Source organism: Macaca mulatta, chromosome 10 (assembly GCF_049350105.2).
Source record: "Macaca mulatta isolate MMU2019108-1 chromosome 10, T2T-MMU8v2.0, whole genome shotgun sequence".
In the NCBI taxonomy this organism is placed as follows: domain Eukaryota; kingdom Metazoa; phylum Chordata; class Mammalia; order Primates; family Cercopithecidae; genus Macaca; species Macaca mulatta.
Genome location: NC_133415.1, coordinates 88,261,837 through 88,282,073, shown reverse-complemented (window position 1 = coordinate 88,282,073; position 20,237 = coordinate 88,261,837). Strand labels below are relative to the sequence as shown.

Genomic DNA, 20,237 nt, shown 5'->3' with positions numbered 1-20,237 from the left:
TGTGCCTGCTACTCACAAGCACAATTCAGCAGACACAGGCAGATTCATTCTGAGATACTGACAAAACACCTCATGACTGGTCAACAAAGTAAAAGGGATAGTATAGGCTAGGGAGGTACCTGGGGCACAAACCAGTTTAGACATACACCCCTGTGACTGAGGGGGAATGCTGAGGGTTCTTACCTGCACAGCCTGGCGTCTCCGAGTCAGCACTGAACGCACCAGAGTAAGAGCCTTGTCTGGATCCTGGTAATCAAACTGGCAAACGATACTAGAGTCCAATTCCAAAGAGTTCTCATGATCAGAGCCTTGGGCTATATTGTCCCCTTCTTCCACCATGACCTGAAACCCAATACAGCAAGGTCACCACCCTACTGACCAAAGCCTAGAGTCTATACAGGGACTTAACCCTGTAGCCTGGACAAACCTGATGTTTTCCTTCTCAGGTCCTCTCCCTTGGGGGAAGGAGGGGAGTATCCGAGAGCATAAAAGTCTGGTTCCTTCAACTCTCCACCTTTGGTCACCCAAGTCTAGGACTAGCAACAAGGCTAGAACACTGTCTGAGGTAACAATAAATGAGGAAATGAAAGAAGAAACGATTGAGATATTGAAGACCAGAATCTAGCCTCCAGCCTGAGAACTGCAGCTAGAAACAGGAAAGAGGGCCTGTCCCATCAGGTAGTGCTAAGACACGAATGCTTAGCTATCTCTTAGGGTTCTGGTCTTCAAACACACAAAACTCATCCCCACAAGACTTTAAGCACCCAAACCTCAGAGACTGGAAATCTAGACAGGACTGAAAGGACATAGAGACCTGGGGAGTGGAGGCATAACCTGGTTACCATGAACAGGAGGCTTCCCAGTACCTGGGTTATATCCTTGATCACCTGCTGTAAAGACAACTTCTCCTCTTGGGCATTCCTACTAAGAGATGCTTCATGTTCCATTAATTCTGTGTGATTTGTCTCCTGAACAGGGAACAGAATAGAGCCTCAGAGTCAAACTATCAAAAGTGAATTTATTACTCCAGGACCCCAAACAACCAAAGTCTAATTCTGTCTGTTCTATCAGCCCCACTTTTTCCCTGACCATGCATCAATGCTAATATGTTGCCCGAAGAGTCTGAAGACAATGTGATGTGGTGATTACAAGTTTAGATTAAGTGATAACGAGTTCCAAATTAGACTTCACTGATTAGAATTCTGCTCTATCATTTACTATGTTGGTAACCATAGTCAACAGTTTCTTTGAGCTTCTTTTTCTTTAAAATAGAAATAAGTAACAGCAACTACTTGTTTTGAGGCTTAAATTAAAAATGCATGTAAATTATTCAACATAGTGTCTGGAACAACGCAAATGTTCAATAAATGTAAGCCATTATTAGACAGGGGATGGGTGCTGTCTCTGAATAGTAAATGGATGCTTGAGACCTAATGCTAAACCAGAGAAACCTCTAGCCCTAAAGCTAGACATAATCTTGAAGACTCAGGAGTTCCTCTCTTCCTTCCTATTTGTGTTAGTGAAGGCCTGAAGACACAGACTTGCAACTATGTTTTATTTGGCTTATACAAAATTTGAATCAACATTTATAAATGGAAAGATTTTACATAAAAATATACGTTTCTGGCTTCTTCCAAAAAGTTAACAAATGGGCCACACCCAGCCCCCATTCCTACATGGAAATGATTCACTGAAGTTGAATGGTGGATGCCTCCTCTAGATGAGATATTTATTATTCAGGGTCTCACAATCCCTATTACTCCTCACAGTTTCCTTAATACTGAGCTCAAGTGACCCCTGCAGTCTTGAAAGCTAAATACAACAGCACTGGAAAACCAGAATTCTTACAACTGAACCCACTTCATTTATTTACATTATCTGAGCCCCGTGGATATTCTGAATTGGCAAATTCCTGGAAAAAAAAAAAAAAGGAATCAGAAAGCTACAATCCCTGTTGATCTCAGCCTGGATGACAAGACTAAGGGTGTGCATTTGAATAGGGGTTCGGGAGCTACCTAAAATCAGAGATCTGAAAACTTGTAGAGATTAAACATGGTATTAAGCTGGAGGGTTCTAACATCCAACCTTAGAGAATCCCTCTGATAACATCCCTGGCAGATGTTAAGCCAATGACCAAAACCTCACTCCTTCACAAGACAGGCTGTTCAACTACTGAACAGTTCTAGTCGTGAGCCAGAATCTACTCCCCTATTAACTTCTAGCTATTGACATTGGTTTTGCCCTGGAAAACATTAAATATGTAAATTCTCCTTTCTTTTTTCTTTTTTGAGACGGAGTTTCACTCTTGTTGCCCAGGCTGGAGTGCAATGGCATAATCTCGGCCCACCACAACCTCCATTTCCCCAGGTTCAAGCGATTCTCCTGCCTCAGCCTCCCGAGTAGCTGGGATTACAGGCATGCGCCACCACATCCGGCTAATTTTTTTGTATTTTTTTTAATAGAGATGGAGTTTTTGCATGTTGGTCAGGCTGGTCTCAAACTCCCGACCTCAGGTGATCCGCCCACCTCGCCCTCCCAAAGTGCTGGGATTACAGGCATGAGCTACCACGCCCGGCCCTTCATAAACTCTCTTTTCCCAGTGTCAGTCCTTCAGATATGTGAAGGTGGCTATCATGTCTTCAAGGGCCTTCAAAGGGCCTCAAGCTCTTTCTTCTCCCGGCTAAACACTGCCGCACTTCTCAGTTGTTTCCCATGTGACTAGATTTTAAATCTCTCCACACATCCACTTCCTGGTAACTCACTAATTTGCCAATGTGTCTCTGAAGGTATGTGTCAATTCTCTGGTAAGGACACACTGCATACATATGCCATTGCAATTTCCCCAGGAATACAGTAGGGATAGTAGGCAGTCAATAATATTTATTCAATGAATAAATGAATGAGTTAATTAATTTTCAGATTCAGCCAAAATTTATTTTTTAGCTTTAGAGGATTTCATCACAGAATATATAACTGGTATCCTGTACTATCTGTCCGTAAAGGACAAGGAACCTACAAGCCCACGACCAATTCCTTTCCAGAACAAAGGATCACGTACCAGGATCTCCACTGTCTCTCTCAGAGCCTTTACCATCTTTTCATAATCTTCATTTTGCTTCTGAGACTGGGTCAGCAGAGCAGAGAGCTCAGTCACCCTAAAGAGAAGAGCATAGCACTGTCACCAGAACAGCCCATGGATGTGGACAGAGCTACAATGCAGCACACCCCAGCCCCAACCCCAGCCACTCCCAACTGCAGCCTCCCCCAAATCCCTTAGGCACCCCTAGCCCCTCTGCACTCCCTGAATACCACATGATGCTATAGCCTTGAAGAGGGGGAGCAAAAAACCACTCAGACACATGCAGGGATTTACCACATCTCAAGGCTGGAACACGTGTTTGGGGGCCCGAGAGCTGAAGGAAAGCCCTGGCCCAGGCCCTTCCAGGCCTCGCTTGATCTTGAAGTCAAGCACCCTGAAGCCAATAAGAACATCAGAATTGCACATGGGATAGTCCCAAGGTCCCTCCAGCCCGAGGTTCTGACTCTGATAGGGAAAAAGGAAGGGCAATTTGGGGAAGATTATGTTCAACCTTCTTGATATTAATCTCAAGGTCCAGCAAAATCACCAAACACTTAACACTGTACTTGGAGCTTACTGCTTGCTATCATGTGAGTGGCTAAATATTTCTTGAATGAATGCTATATAAAAGTTTAATTTTTTTTCAAATTTTTTTTCAAATTTTTTTTTGAGACAGGGTCTTGCTCTGTTGCCCAGGCTGGAGTACAGTGGTGCAATCATAGCTCACTCTCAAGCAATCCTCCTGCCTCAGCTTCCCAAGTAGCTAGAATTATAGGCGCATGCCACCACATGGCTATTTTTTTATTTTTACTTTTAGTAGAGACAAGGTCTCACTATGTTGCCCAGGCTGGTCTCAAACTCCTGGGTTCAAGTGATCCTCCTGGCTCAGCAAAAGTCTTAATAATTTTATTCTATACCATCTCTAAGAACCTTAACACACTGCATGGTCATTTGTCTAAGTATTGCATCACTCAACAAACATTCACTGGCCAGCCACGGTGGCTCAACCTGTAATCCTAGAACTTTGAGAGGCCAAGGTGGAAAGATTGCTTGAGCTCAGGAGTTCCAGACTGGCCTGGGAAACATAGCGAGACCCCACCTCTACAAAAAAATTAAAAAATTAGCCAGGCATAGTGATGCGTGCCTGTAGTCCCAGTTACTTTGAAGGCTGAGGCAGGAGAATTGCTTCAGTCCAGCAGGTCAAGGCTGTGGTGAGCTGTGTTTACAATACTGCACTCCAGCCTGGGTAACAGAGCTAGACTCTGTCTCAAAAAACAAAGAAACAAAATATATTGAGTGTCTAGTATACGGCAGGTGAAGTACAAAGCACTAGAAATACAAAACTTACTAAGACTTGGTCTCTGCTTTTGTACTTCTCAGTGCCTCCAAAAGCAAAAACGAAAAATAGCCCTGCATTTTATGTATGTACCTCCAACAGGTGAAGACACAACCCTCATCATGGGCATATATGAACTTTGTCCTGAGATTCAGTGGGGCTCTCCGCTCATTTCCCTGCCCTTCTACATCATTATTTTTTAAAAACCTACTTCATTATAATCCAAAAATTAAAACAGCCTAACCAAAAAAAGAAGGTGGGGGAAACTAAATCATCAATGAGATCAATGCTGTAATAAGAGGTCAAAAGACCACAGGGGCACAGTAACTTAGTAGGCTACCGAGGTCAGAGAAGGCTTCATAGAAGAGGTGACATTTCGGTGAGCTGCAGTGGCTCATGCTTGTAATCCCAGCACTTGGGGAGGCTAAGGCGGGTGGATCACGTGAGGTCAGGAGTTTAAGACCAGCCTGGCCAACATGGTAAAACTACTAAAAATACAAATATTAGCAGGGAGTGGTGGCATGCGCCTGTAAACAGTCCCAGCTACTTGGGAGACTGAGGCAGCAGAGTCACTTGAACCCGGGAGGCAGAGCTTGCAGTAGTCGAGATCATGCCACTGCACAATAGCCTGGGCGACAGAATGAGACTCCATCTCAAAAAAAAAAAAAAAGAGGTAATATTTGAACTGTGCCTTAGAGGATAAGGCAGAGAGAGAAGGGAGGGAGGCATTCCAGACTAAAGTTAGCAGGTGCAAAGACAGGGAAGGGAAAGAGCTTGGCTGTTCTGGGAATGGCAAGTACTTTGGTGTTGATGGAGGATGGAGTGATAGCTAGCTCTGTACATCAACAGGAGAGAAACTGGGCTGAAAAACAGGGCAGAGGTCAGTACAAGACCCAACTGTGGCATCAGGTTTCAAAGCAGATTCCCTCGGGCACATCTTCTCCCCCTCCATGGTAGGAATGTTCCTGGCATTTCCCCTGCCTGTCCCTAACCCTCTAAAGGAGTCGGCTCTCTCTCAGCAAACCCTTCCTGGGACCCCAGGCCATCTCACCGGTCCTGAAGTTCAGCCTTCTCCAGATCCCCTTGACTCTTCAGCTGTATTAACTCCTGGCTCCTTTCATGGGCTTCCTTCTCTAGCTCCTGGGTCTTGGCTAGTAGCAGCAGCAGCTGGGCTGGCTCCCGCCCATCCATTCTTCCAGATCCATTGGGTTCCCGAGACTGTGCTCCCATAGTCAAGCGCAGACAACAGGTCAACAGGGACCCCGAAAGCCTCACATGCTCAGCTTTTAGCTCCGTCAAATCTCTGAGTACAAGCAAGGAAAACAGCAGACTCCACTAGGAACCAGGGAAGGAGTGTGGTGATCAGGCCCAGTGAAGCCTGAGAAGCAGGGCTAGGAAAAATCATCTGCTTCCAACACCACCAACTCCCCCACCCCCATAGCTGATGCCGCTTCTATAGCAGCCCACTGTTATCAGTCCAGAATTGGTGGGGGCAAACCTCCTCCCTTCTTTTCCCCACACTGACCTGTCAGTAGCTGACTTCATTTCCAGGAAGTGGCGTCGGAATGTCACCACTTCCCGCCATAGACTGAGAAGGCGACCGTGCTCCCCTTTCAGGTAGCCCTTGAAGAACTGTGTGTTCAGAAACCCAGGTCATACCCAAAGGCAGAGGGCTATCTTTTGCCAACACAAGAGTCTTGGATTCCTCCTGACTATTGAGGAAAGGAAGGAGGGACTTACAGGAGATAGTTTATGAACGGGTATCTATCCAGGTTATGCTGAAGGGTTTAATGAAGTTGGCAGTGGGATTCGAGAGGTCAGAGAGCCTAGGATGGTATATTGCCTTCCTCTGGGCCAGATTAGAAAAGGATACACAGTAGCTGCTTAACAAATGGGATCTATTACCACAGACTTTTCTAAGCAGGAGTCAATGATATACATAAACCACTGAGCACAAAGCAAAAATGCAGGAAACATTTGTTTCCTTCAGCTGGGACCTGAAAATTCCCCAGGGCCCATAACTGCTCTTTCTTTCCCATTCAGTTTCATATCTACCTCTTTAGCATCTAGATATGCAAGACCTCCAGACCAGGAGTCAGTAAGCTTTCAGATCCATTGAAAACCTAAGCTCATCACTGCTGCAAGAAGAGTTGCTATGAGTGTCATGCTACCTCCCAACAGAACCTAGACTAGGCAGGTAGTAGCAGGTCTAAGCTGAAGGCCCAAGAAGGGTGAGGCTGCCAGCATGCACAGGTAAGGATGGTCAGGGACTTTAACAGCAACAGCTCAGTTTCCATCCAAGTCCTGAAGTTAACCCCTTCCAGTACTGACCAGGGCAGCATCCAGAATGCACAGCCTTCCTCTCGCAGTTCCAGTCCCCATTCTTCCTACCTCCTGCTCCATCCGCCACTGGCTCTCCTTCCTCATTAGCTCATCCCGGGCCCGGCTCCAGTCCACTGTCAATTTTTCCACATCTTCCCTAAGGGCTTTATTCACCACGTCAGCTTTTTCCATGTGCAGTCGAAGCTGGGTATTCACCTCTGCTAGACTCTCACACCTGCACTGGGGAACGGTAAAAGCGGGTACAAAATAAAGGTCTGGTCCAACACTTGGACCTCCTGGGAGTAAGATGGCAACCACTGAAATTTTCATTGCAGGAATTAGAGGGCTATGGCTGAAGTCCATGGCTCTAATCCACATTAGCCCTCAGGGCAGAGGTTTCCCATCAGCCTTTTCCACCAACTGGCCTATCACCCAGGTCAGAAAGTTTAGGGTCCATCACCTCTGCTGCTCCTCCTCCAGTCGGACCAGCAGCTCATCCAGGTTTGGCTCCTCCACATTTTCCCACCTCTGGGGGATTGGTCCCTGCGCCAGACAGAGACAAGCCTTAATAACCTCCAAAGAGAACATCACTCAGACCAGTTCCCTGAGGCTCCCTTCCATGACAGTCCATTTTCTTTTTATTCTTTCTCCCCTTTGTTAGCAATATGCTTCTCTTCTCAATCACTGCATCCCTCACTCCAAAAGTAAAATGATGACCTCTCCTGAAAGACGGCCTTCGGTAGTAAAAAGAATCTTCAACCTAAGAAGTGATATATCTTTCACTAATGGCCTTAACTTCCACTATACTAATTGTTTGACCTTGGGAAGTGACTTAACTTCTTTCATTTTTTTTTTTCTGGAGACGGGTCTCGCTCTGTCACCCAGGCTGGAGTACAATGGCATAATCTCAGCTCACTGCAACCACTGCCTCCCAGGTTCAAGTGATTATCCTGCCTTAGTCACCCAAGTAGTTGGGATTACAGGCACCCACCACCATGCCTGACTAATTTTTGTATTTTTAGTAGAGACGGGGTTTCGCCATGTTGGCCAGGCTGTTCTTGAATTCCTGGCCTCAAGTGATCCACCCACCTCAGCCTCCCAAAGTGCTGGGATTACAGGCATGAGCTACCACACCCAGCATGGGAAGTCACTTAACTTCTTGGAGCTACAGTGTCTCCAGCTACAAAATGAAAGTGATATCATTCCCTTCAGAAAGTTGCTGTGCAGGTTAAGAGACAATTACAGATGCTCCTTGACTTATGCTGGAATTTCATCCCATAAACCCATCATAAGTTGAATGTAAGTTAAAGATGTGTTTTCAACTTATGACATTTTCTTTTTTTCTTTTTTTTTGAGATGGTCTAGCTCTCTTGCCCAGGCTAGAGTGCAGTGGTGCAATCTTGGCTCACTGCAACCTCCGCCTCCTGGGTTCAATGATTCTCCTGCCTCAGCCTCCCACGTAGCTGGGATTACAGGCAGGCACCATCATGCCCAGCTAATTTTTTGTATTTTTAGTAGGGATGGGGTTTCACCATGCTGGCTAGGTGGGTCTTGAACCCCTGACCTTGTGACCCACCCACCTCAACCTCCCAAAGTGCTGGGATTACAGGTGTGAGCCACTGCGCCAGGCCAACATTTTCAACTTATGATATTTTCAACTTAACAGTGAGTTTGGGCCGGACGCAGTGGCTCACATTTGTAATACCAGCAGTGGGAGGATTGCTTGAGTCTAAGAATTTGAGACCAGCCTGGGCAACATAGAGAGACCCTTGTGTCTACAAAAAATAAAAAAATTAGCCAGGTGTGGAGGCATGTATCTGTAGTCCCAGCTACTTTTTGGGAGGCTGAGGTGGGATGATCACTTAAGCCCAGGAGGCTAAGGCTGCAGTGACCCGTGATTGCACCCGTGCACTCCAGCCTGGGCGACAGAGTAAGAAGACTCTGTCTCAAAACAACCAACCAACCAAACAAACAAAAACCAACCAAACAAGCAAACAAAACAACCCCAAATAATGGGTTTATCCAGATGTAACCCCATCATAACCCAATGAGCATACTGAATGCATATAGCTTTCACACCATCATAAAGTTGAAAACTTGCAACGATCCTAAGTTGCAGGGGACTATCTGTATATGACAGTGCCTCATGCTGCCTGGCCTGCATTGAAGGTGCTCAATAAGTTTTGGTTCTTTCCTTCCTCTGAGAGAATTTTTCTGAGGAAAATGTGAGGAGGTACTGAGAGGGAGCTGGAACAAAGGCAAATAAATGGGTTTTTCAAAGCCAGTTCTAATAGCACAGACATCCCTTTGCTGCAATGTGCTGCAGGCTCGCAAAGGCCTGCATCTAAGACAAACACTGACACCTGCTGGGGGAAACATGCACTTCTTCCCACTAATCCCACACTCCTTCCAATCTAATTTACATTTTGTCCTTTGAGAACCAAGGGTTGGAATCTGACAGGCCAGTTAGGTCCAATGAAGATATCAGTGTGATAAACCTCTCAGAGGCTGAGAAAGAGAGACTTCTACCAAACACCTCACTTGTACACTCCAACCTCCCTCAGTGAACAAATGAAACCTAACAAGTATATTCACTGAGGACCCAGGGGGCACACAGAGCTCAGCCTCACTCACTCCAGTGGCTTCCAGCCGCTTCTCCAGCTCTTGGCACCAGCTCCGGTACTGCAGCACCTGTGGCAAAAAGAACAGGCCCTGGGCAATGAACACAGCTGGCACAAACAGCGCAAAGCAAAGGCCCCTGAGAATCTTAGGCAAACTTGCTATGAACAGGGAAACTGGGTGGTGACAGTAAGGTAAGGCCATAACATCTTATAGTTTCTATTTGGGCATTTTTTTCTTTTTTGAGATGGAGTCTCGCTCTGTCTCCTAAGCTGGAGTGCAGTGGCGCAATCTTGGCTCACTGGAACCTCCGCCTCCCAGGTTCAAGTGATTCTCCTACCTCAGCCTCCCGAGTAGCTGAGATTACAGGAACATGCCACCACACTCAGCTAATTTTTGTACTTTTAGTAGAGACAGGGTTTTGCCATGTTGGCCAGGCTGGTCTCGAACTCCTGACCTCAGGTGATACAGCCACCTCGGCCTCCCAAAGTTCTGGGATTACAGGCATGGGCCACCGCGTCTGGCCTTATTTGGGCATTTAAATAACACTTTCTATATAAGCGAGACTCCATCTCAAAAATAAATAAATAAATAAATAATACTTTCTATATGCCTTTTATATCATAGAGGCAAGATCATGGGCTTTGGCTCTAGACTAGGTGAGGAAACCTGGATAACTAACTTAACCCTTGTGAATTTCATCTTTAAAAGAGAAATATTAGTCGAAAGTAGTGGTGTACACATGTGGTCCCAGATACTCGAGAGGCTGAGGCAGGAGGATTGCCTGAGCCCAGGAGGTTGAGGCTGCAGTGATCTGTGATCATACCACTGCACTCTAGCCTGGGCAACAGAGCAAAACCCTATCTCAAAAATAAAATAAAATAAAATAAAATAAAATAAAAAGGATACAATACATACCTCATGGAACAGTTGTGAGCATCAAAAGAGAAGCTGTACATGAAAGCTAGAAGGTCTGGGTCTTATCTCACCAAGCTAGATGTAGGCCAATCCCACCACAAGGCTCTGCCTCCTACAACCCTTATCTCATCTCAGCACCCAGCTCTGGGGGTTGTTCTCTTTCCCCTCCTCAAAAGGGCAGCTGCCTCACCTTGGCCTGCAGCTTCCTCACAAGGGTTGCTTGTCTCTGCTGGGCCTCCTGGGAGTTCTTCAGCTTCCGCCAGGAGGCTGCCTGATTCTCCGCCATCTGCTGCTGTAGTGCCAGCACCTGCTCTTCCAGCACCAGCTGCAGTGACTGGGGCTTCATGTTGTTCAACCCAGGGTTTCTTGTCTCCATGAGGGCACCAGGTGGCAGGCCCACAGGTCCCTAGGTAGCCAGAGGGTGTTCACATCCAGCAGAGTCTCTAACCATTGCCATGCCACTTCAACCTCCTCTTGAACTGGGGACCAAAGCACATAGTCAAATTGAAAGGACTGTTCTTGTACTATATACAAGACTCCTCAGAACCTTTAAAATACTAAAAGGGACCCTCATCTCTGAATGGCACTATGATGAGCAGCATTCCCCAAATTGAACTGACCATGAGACAAGCTCACAGGACTAGTGTCTCCTGGCATGCCTTTCGGAACTCTGCACTAAACCAAGAGCTCCTGGTTTATCACTGCATCCTTAGTTGCTGGCACAGTGGCTCACAAACCCTTGTTGAATGAATCGCTGAAGGCGTTCTTAATCTAGCAGGGGAAATAGGCACAAACAATTACAATACATACAATGTGGCATGTGAAATAAGAAGATGGTATGAGAAAACAAAGGAAGAGAACTTAACCCAGCCCAGGGGTGCTGTGAACTGAGTGAATCATCATCATTGTTAACACTTGCTGAGTGCTTCTGGAGTGCTGTTGCTTTAAGTACTTTACATGCATTACGTCATTTTGTTTTTAGAAAAATCTTGAAACCTTCCAATGCCTTCCCATTACACTTCACCAAACGTACTATTATAACTCTTTATATATAGATGAGGAAACTGGGGCTTTAAAAGGTTAAAAAACTTCTGCCAGGGCCGGGCGTGGTGGCTCACGCCTGTAATCCCAGCACTTTGGGAGTCCGAGGCAGGTGGATCACAAGGTCAGGAGTTCAAGACCAGCCTGGCCAACATGGTGAAACCCCGTCTCTACTAAAAACACAAAAAATTAGCCGGGTGTGGTGGCAGTCTCCTGTAATCCCAGCTACTCGGGAGGCTGAGGCAGGGGAATTGCTTGAACTGGGAGGTGGAGGTTGCAGCAAGCTGAGACCATGCCACTGCACTCCAGATTGGGCGACAGAGCGCGACTCCATCTCAAAAGACAAAAAACAAAAAACAAAAAAAACTTGTGCCAGGCCACACAGCTGGCATGCAGTTGATGAGAGATTTGAACACAAGTAGTCTATCTGACAAAGAAAAGGAGTGGCAGGCATTTCAGGCAAGGGATCCAAAAGAGAGAAGGAACCAGTAGCAGCAGGATGGCCAAACACCCTCACCCACCAGGAGCTGGGCTAAAACAGGGCAATGGGCCACCACAGGCAGAGGCGGCCAGCCTAACGGTGAGCTTCAGAGATACCCAGGACAGGGGAAGGCATGGTGGTAGAGTTCTGGGTGCTATTCCAAGGTCTGCCTCCAATGGGCTCTGTGACCTCAGATGTGCTACTTCCCTTTCAATTTCCTCATCCAGAAATGAGGGCATCATGACCTCTGAGTTACTTAGGCCTCTAAAACACACAATTATCCCACAACCTGGGCCAGGGGAAGAGTTCTCTCATTTTATTAACCCTAAGACTCTCACCAGCAGGGCTAAGGAATATCTGTATTTTCAACTACCTATCAACAAAATGGTATATACAGCGAATGTAAACCTAACATCTGCACATACAGTAGAAATTTCAAGGGCCCCAAATCCCTTTAATGCACCAAACTATTGATTTCCCACATCCTGGCTCAAATGCCATGTCCTATCATGTCCTCCCAGATGAACCCAGAAAGACTTACTCACTTTTATAGCTATATACACAGAGAGAATACATATGTTCTGATGTCTACTCTACATCTTATCATCATGGTCTATTTTCTCTGCTAATCCGTAAGTGCCTCAAAGGAAGGAGCCGTCTAATTCATTGTAAGTTGTCAACAATGTCCAATGAAGAAATCCATGTGAGCCTCACTCCTGGCAGAGCTGAGCCTTGGGCCAGAGATGACAAATCAGGGCCCTGCTAGCGCTTTTCAGCCATTGTGTGGCCCACATAATAGTTTTTAAGCATTCAAATTAGGTGCCGACATTTATCACTGGGAGAAAGTACATAAAATCCATATTTCTGGTTCCTTTGGAAAATCAGAATACCTAGTGACGCTTGACCCATATTTCAATAAGGCAACAACCAGTGGCACAGTTGAATAGTGCCTGCCCCTTTAGACAGGGCACGAGCTCCACACAGTTGAACAGCGCCTGCCCCCTTTAGACAGGGCGTGTGCTCTCCAGTTCATCATGGCCTCCCCATACACACACCGATTCTCTCCCTCACAATGACAGCATATTTCAGTTGTCATTTATCATTGCAACTGTGCTATTGTTTCTGCTATAGTAGCACTATAGAGGAAAACTCGGCTTACTAATTTACATTACCTCCTGAACAACCGAAGATACTTGAGTTTGCAAAGCCTGTACTAGGCAGTAAGGAAAGTGCATAAAGTAAGAACAGAATGGCACCAATAAAGGTTTGGTGGCACCAGTACTCCAGGCCTCTTCTTAGCCTATGAACCAGGGTAATACAACCTTTCCCCATACTATGACACCCTCCTTTTCAGCCTTTTTGCCAAGGCTGTGTGACCAACTCACCATGGTACTATGAAATGCTGGCTGTGTTGAGTGCAATGAAGCTCAATCCCTCTCTGCTGGTTGGAGGCACAGACTTTCCAGGAAACGGTTCTCTTATCCCAGGATGTCTGCCAACAACTCTACCTACAATAATGTAGATCCAAGTTACTTCAAGGGAACTGAGGAGTCTTTTCTCTCCTAGTACTGTGAGGGCTGAGCCAGGCTTTTGCATGCAGTGGGAGTTTATGAGGCCCTAAAGGCCCCTCACACTTTGTTGAATCCCTATCCCAAAACATTAGGTTGAACCATAAGAAATTGCTAATATTATCCTATTATTATTATTATTATTAGAGAAACGATCTAGCTGTCACCCAGGCTGGAGTACAATGGTGCAATCATAGCTCACTGCAGCCTCAAACTCCTGGGCTGAAGGGATCCTCCAGCCTCAGCCTTCAGAGGAGCTGAAGGTGTGTGCCACCAAGCCTTTTTTTTTTTTTTTTTTCGGTAGAGACAAGGTTTTGCCTTGTTGCCTGAGCTTGTCTCAAACTCCTGGTTTCAGGCAGCCACCCTCTGGCCCAAGCCTCCCAAAGTGCTGGCATTATGGGTGTGAGCCACCAAGCCCAGCCTCACCCATTATTTTTTGCCTACAAAAATGGCAATTTCACATAGTTCAACCTAATATCTCTAATAAGCAGTCCTGCCACACATAGTTCCATGAATTCTCATTAAGTTTTCTTTTAGGATATGGCTGTCAGTAACTTGCAAACATGATTTGGCAAGGTAGTATTAGTAATACTTCAACAAATAAATGAAATTATATTAGAATTATATAATTACTTTAGCAAATAATTAAAAAATTGTAAAGCTATTTAGAAATTTAGTCCAACCCCCCTCATCTTGCAGATAAAGAAAATGAGGCTTGTAGAGATAAAGCAACTTCATTTTGTTTATATTTTTATATGCCCCAGTTATCTCAAAAAATGATTTGCATGGCCAGGCGCAGTGGCTCATACCTGTAATCCCAGCACTTTGGGAGGCTGAGGCGGGCAGATCACTTGAGGTCAGAAGTTCGAGACCAGCCTAGCCAACACTGTCCAGCCTGGGCGACAAGAGCAAGACCCCATCTCAAAAAAAAAAAAAAAAAAAAAAAAAAAAGATTTGCATTATAGCAAATATACCATACTAAAAGGGAAGACTGGGTGCAGGGTGTACAGGAACTCTCTGTACTATGCAATTTTTCTGTAACCCTAAAATTGTTGTAAAAAATAGTTTAAAAAAAGATTTTGTTTTTTAAAACCAAAACAATCCTCATAAAACTAAAATTTATTAAAACAAGAATAAAAGGGAAGTGACAGAGAAAAATTATCTGAGGAATCTTTCTGAAATTCAGATTTAATTCTGAGCTTCCTCAAGACACAGTTCAGCATCCTTTTATGAACACACGCGGGATCAGATCTGCTAGGAATAAACTAGCAGAGCCCCCAAAGGGAAGGTAAGTTTCAACGTGCCTGAGAAAGGGAAAAGAGCAGTAGCTGGCAAATTGTAACAAATTGGATTACATTCAAATAAGATAATGAGTGTCTCTGTACTTCTAAGCTGTAAACCACTGAGCCAATGTTATCATTACTGCAGGAAAAGGGAAAAGATTCTTTGGTACATTAATTTATCCCATAAACACTCATGAATTTCAACTCAGTATCAGGAGTCTGCCACGGTGGTACAGAAATGAACAAGACCTACCTTCCTACTTTTGCTAAAAATCAGACGGGGAAGACAGTACCCTTACTAAAGACCAATAGCCACCTGTGAACCTGGAGTGGAAAGTGACAGAAGAGGGAGATAAATTATGTATTTGGTCCTCTCTCATCCAAAATACTACAAAAGGAGTATTTAAATAAAGTTTACAAGAGAAGCAACACCACCACCTAAACTTGGAATAGAGGCATAAATGCTACAAGGACTAAGATGCAGAATGGTATTAAATACAATTTGTCACTTAAAGCAAAAACTGAAAAATATTTGAGGACACAAACATTGTATTTATTGAAAAAGAAACTACAGTATAGACATTTGTGTACAGAGACAATTTGTTTCTTATTCTTGAAAACAAAAAAACCAAATTACCATGCAGCTCCTTATCTAAATCTCATGTGGGGCCTTTCTCTCTTGTTCTCCTCCAACCTCTGGCCTCTCCCACTCAGTCTCCTTTGCTGCCTTTTCTCATCTCCCCAATATCTGAAGTTTGGAAACCCCAAGGCTTCAGACCTCTTCTCCATCTCCATTCATTTCCAAGGTAATCTGATCTAGTGTTTTGTTTTGTTTTTGAGACAGGATCTGGCTCTGTCACCCAGGCTGTAGTGCACTGGCATGATCTCAGCTCACTGCAACCTCTGCCTCCCCGGTTCAGGTAATTCTCATGTCTCAGCCTCCCGAGTAGCTGGGATTACAAGCATGTGCCACTACGACCAGCTAATTTTTTTGTATTTTTAGTAGAGACAGGGTTTCACCAAGGCAGGAGGATCTCTTGAGGCCAGGAGTTCAAGACCAGCCTGGGCAACACAGGGAGATTCCCACCTCTAAAAAAAAAAAAAAACAGGCTGGGCACGGTGGCTCAAGCCTGTAATCCCAGCACTTTGGGAGGCCGAGACGGGCGGATCACGAGGTCAGGAGATCGAGACCATCCTGGCTAACACGGTGAAACCCTGTCTCTACTAAAAAAAATACAAAAAACTAGCCGGGCGAGGTGGCAGGCGCCTGTAGTCCCAGCTACTCGGGAGGCTGAGGCAGGAGAATGGCGTAAACCCGGGAGGCGGAGCTTGCAGTGAGCTGAGATCCGGCCACTAATATGATCTAATATGATAATAATAGAGCATATTATCACCAATGGTCTTACAAAATGCTAACAGCTCTATTAACTATCTAAAAAACAAAAAACAGACTGAGTGTGGTGGCTTACACCTGTAATCCCAGCACTTTGGGAGGCTGAGTTGGGCAGATCATTAGAGACCAGGAGTTCGAGACCAGCCTGGCCAACATGGCAAAACCCCATCCCTCCTAGAAATACAAAAATTAGCCGGGCATGGGTGGGCGCCTGTAATCCCAGCTACTCAGGAGGCTGAGGCGGGAGAATCGCCTGAACCTAGGAGACAGGAGGTTGCAGTGAACCAAGATCGCACCACTGCACTCCAGCCTGGGTGACAGAATGAGACCGCGTCCCCCCCCCAAAAAAAAAAAAAGTAGGGGGAGGGATATAACTTAAACCTTGGTCAGCGGCAGAGCAATGACTGAACCCCAGCCTGATTCCAAATTCTACTATCTGCATTACATTAGCTGCTAAAGCATGGACATTACATTACCTAAAGCCATGGACTACGAACTCACAGCTTTGTGAGCGGCACTTCTTAAATAGGAATAATGACACCTATGTCTGCAGCTTTCTGATCGAAAAGGAGCAAAGAAAGGTAGAACTAAAAGAACAGAGGGCGTACCAGTAGCCTTGGTTTTGTTGTGACCTCTATAAATTTGGGAACACCAGTTCTCCTTTCTAAGCCTTCTCAGGAAAATGCTGATTACAATCCTAGCCTCCAATAACTCCCAAGGCCAAAGTAAAGATCAATTCAAGAAACATTCATTAAACCCAAAGGCAATCTAGTCAAGTTATCAAATGCCCTGGGGACAGTTTCCCAGCTCCATCCACTTATTAGTTGTGGGACTCTCAGAAAATTACTTTTTCTAATGTACCTCAGTTTCTTCATGGGTAAAACGTGAAGATACAGAAAGATCTCACCCCACAGGACTGTTGGAAAGATTAAATAGGCCTTTGGCCCAGTGCGGTGGCTCATGCCTGTAATTCCAGCACTTTGGGAGGCCGAGGCGGGCGGATCACCTGAGGTCCAGGAGTTCGAGACCAGCCTGGCCAACATGGAGAAACCCCGTTTCTACTAAAAATATAAAATTAGCCGGGTGTGGTGGCGCATGCCTGTAGTCCCAGCTACTCGGGAGGCTGAGGCAGGAGAATCGCTTCAACCCGGGAGGCGGAGATTGAGGTGAGCTGACATCGCGCCATTGCACTCCAGCCTGGGCAATGAGCGAAACTCCGTCTCTAAATAAATAATAAATGGGCCCTTATGTGTAATGCATTCAGTAGCACCTGACAATTTGTGACCATTCCGTACAGTGAGCCACGACTATTATCATCACGTGCTAGGCCCTGGGATCTACAGGTGAAAAAGGCAAGGCATAACATCTAACGAAGGAGCTTACGATGTCAACAAGGGGCAGGGAAAGTAACTCGGTGCAGCGAGTGCAAAAACCGAGAAGCGAATGCAGCTGCGCCTGGAGAAGGAGGCGGCGAAGTGATACTTCAGCAGGGTCCTGAAGAATGGGAGCTCCAGAGTTGGGTGGCAAGTGGGACTGGGCTCTGGGATAGATCACGTGCAAAGCCGCCAGGACACAGACAGCGAGAGGGGCGGGAGGGCGGGAGAGCGCGGCGCCTCGCCCTCTCAACCCGGGACTGGGGCTACTGGACACGAGGGTCGGGATGCTCTCCTTCGGCGCCGACTGGAGCTTAGCGTACTGGTGGCAGCAGGAAGCTGAGGCAAGCGGGCCCCGACCCTAACGACGCGTCTCAGCCCCTCTCTGGGCCTAGGGTTCCCCGCCCGGGTAACAAGAGGCCGCTGCGCGAACGGGATTCCCTCAGGCGCCCTAGACGGGCAGGTCTCTGGGCCTCGGACGGTTAACCCGAGCACCTCCCGCCTGCCCCTGAGGCCCCACCTCACCACGCTCGGCTCCAGCAGACGCCCGGCTAGTTGCTCAGCGCTGGAGCTGCGGCAGCCTCTGCTAAGGCCCCGCCGGGGACGGGGGCGGGGCCCGCCCCCCAATCTCCCGCCCTTTGGGAGGGGCCCGCCCCGCCAAGTCCTGCACCTATAGGCAGACTGCGCCGGCGCAGGGCCTCCCGCCATATTGGGTATTGGCAGCCGACTTACTAGAGAGGCCCTGAAGGAAAGGGAGTATTATTTTGAGAATTATAAGATCCCTCGCCAGAAATGAGGACGGTCAGGGTCTCTGGATTCGCGAAAGGGATATTTCGGAAGCAGAGAAGAAAAATTGCCCTCAATCGTCTCCCTTTAGGCTTCAGTGTTATATATAGCGCATGTGCAAGGTCACCTGGTTCTAGGTGCGCCTGCGCACAGCTCCACCTACAAACCAGACTACAATTCCAACTGCGCGAGAAACAAAGGGGCTTGCTGCCACTGGTTGGCGATTAAACTGGCAGCGCGACCAGTTTCTGAGGGTTTTTCACCTTGCTGCTCAGACGCTCCCTGCAGCTTCAGGCAGCATAACACTTACAGGCGAGTTACTTGCGCAGCACTCGGTTTTGTCTACATGTCTGCACAGAGTGTTACCTTTACCTGACTTCATCCGTCCCGGAGCTGCAGTTTGTCTGCTTAAGCCTGACTTCTAGAGAACTTTTTCTTCCCTGTAGGACCCATGCGTTATTCCCTTAGCATTTTGTGTCTACATTTTTTTTTTTTTTTTTTTGAAATGGAGTCTTGCTCTGTCGCCAGGCTGGAGTGCAATGGCACGATCTCGGCTCACTGCAACCTCTACCTCCCGGGTTCAAGTAATTCTCCTGCCTCAGCCTCCCGAGTAGCTGGGACTACAGGCGCCCGCCACCACGCCCGCCTAATTTTTGTATTTTTAGTAGAGACAGGGTTTCACCATGTTGGCCAGGATGGTCTCCATCTCTCTTGACCTCGTGATCTGCCCGCCTCGGCTTCCCAAAGTGCTAGGATTACAGGCGTGAGCCACCGCGCCCAGCTATGTGTATGAATTGTTAATGCACTTTCTTAGAGTTGTAAACTCCATTTACCTGCCTCACTCTTGCAGTCAGTGGTTCTCAATTTTTAGTAGGAATTAAAAACAAAACTGGTAAATGCAGACTCTTGGATTCCACCCCCAGAGAATCCGTAAACCGGGGGTGGAGTCCAGGAATCTGCATTTTAGAAAGTACCCAGGGCGATTCTGATACATGGGGAACATGTTTTAGGAAGCACTGCATGAGATTGTGAGCTTGAGCGTAGAGACTGTAATTTGGTCATCTGACTATAGCGCTCAGCACAAGGCCTGGTACAAAATAGGTGCTCAGTAAGTGTTGAGTGAATGGATGAATGAGTGGATAGCTCGAGTAAAACAGCAAGGCTTTAGGTTAATCCACAGCCAAAGGTAATCTGAGAAAGGAACACTTAAAAGCTATATTTTATCTTTCTCCTGTAAGAACACAAAAAAGATCTTAATAGCTGATTTGAGGACTAGAGAAAGTGGAGAGTAAAAGGGGAAGGAAGGACACAGATTCTGAAAGGCAAACTAGAGAGGGGAAAAGGAACATCTCCAGTCACTAGACAGAGAAAACGATGCAAAGAAGCAGTGGTGTGGGATTCCATCCTAAGGGAATAATCGCACAACAGGCATTATGCATGAATGTTCAGTGCAACAATATTTGAAATAGAAATGAAACAATCTAAATGTTATGCACATCAAGCTCTTTTCTGCCTCAGGGCATTTGCATATACTCTGCCAGCTACGGAGACCACTTTTCCCCCAGCTCTTGGCCTAGCTGGTACCTTCCTGTCCTTCAGGTCCCAGTTTAAATGATACTTCTTCAACTAGGTCTTCCCTGACCATACTGTCTAAAGTAATACCTTGTATTTTCTAGGGTAGTCTTCTGTTTCTTTTCTTTTTTTTTTTTTTTTTGGGACGGAGTCTTGCTCTGTCGCCCAGGCTGGAGTGCAGCAGTGCAATCTTGGCTCAGTGCAAGCTCCACCTCCTCAGTTCACACCATTCTCCTGCCTCAGCCTCCCGAGTAGCTGGGACCACAGGTGCCTGCCACCTTGCCTGGCTAATTTTTTTTGTATTTTTAGTAGAGACGGGGTTTCACCATGTTAGCCAGGATGGTCTTGATCTCCTGACCTCATGATCCACCTGCCTCAGCCTCCCAACATGTTGAGATTACAGGCGTGAGCCACCACGCCTGGTCGTATTCTGTTTCTTTCATAGCACTTTCCATTTATTATTTTG

General features: G+C 46.4%; 1 protein-coding gene across 46 annotated transcripts in view; it reads right to left on the bottom strand.

Moving 5' to 3' along the window:
- Window positions 1–18,001, bottom strand: part of CEP250 (centrosomal protein 250) — a 78,844-nt gene extending 60,843 nt beyond the window's left edge. For 8 of the 46 annotated variants that reach the window (XR_013399849.1, XM_028828360.2, XM_077951616.1 and 5 more), the window contains exons 1-13: window positions 17,934–18,001; window positions 13,182–13,304; window positions 10,465–10,753; window positions 9,372–9,428; window positions 7,198–7,280; window positions 6,807–6,972; window positions 5,941–6,047; window positions 5,467–5,718; window positions 3,374–3,544; window positions 3,059–3,155; window positions 1,874–1,912; window positions 867–968; window positions 184–342 (exon numbers count right to left, since the gene is read on the bottom strand). Coding sequence is in view for 42 of the 46 variants with exons in the window: in XM_028828360.2 (XP_028684193.2) it covers window positions 184–342; window positions 867–968; window positions 1,874–1,912; window positions 3,059–3,155; window positions 3,374–3,544; window positions 5,467–5,718; window positions 5,941–6,047; window positions 6,807–6,972; window positions 7,198–7,280; window positions 9,372–9,428; window positions 10,465–10,650 (1,419 nt within the window). In the remaining 4 variants the exon portion in view is untranslated. Of the gene's footprint in view, window positions 1–183; window positions 343–427; window positions 561–866; window positions 969–1,873; window positions 1,913–3,058; window positions 3,156–3,373; window positions 3,545–5,466; window positions 5,719–5,940; window positions 6,048–6,806; window positions 6,973–7,197; window positions 7,281–9,371; window positions 9,429–10,464; window positions 10,754–13,181; window positions 13,305–14,173; window positions 14,285–17,933 lie in introns of those variants that run through there. The other 38 variants (XM_077951602.1, XM_077951617.1, XM_077951611.1 and 35 more) reach the window with 32 other exon arrangements.
- Window positions 18,002–20,237: the final 2,236 nt, after the last annotated feature.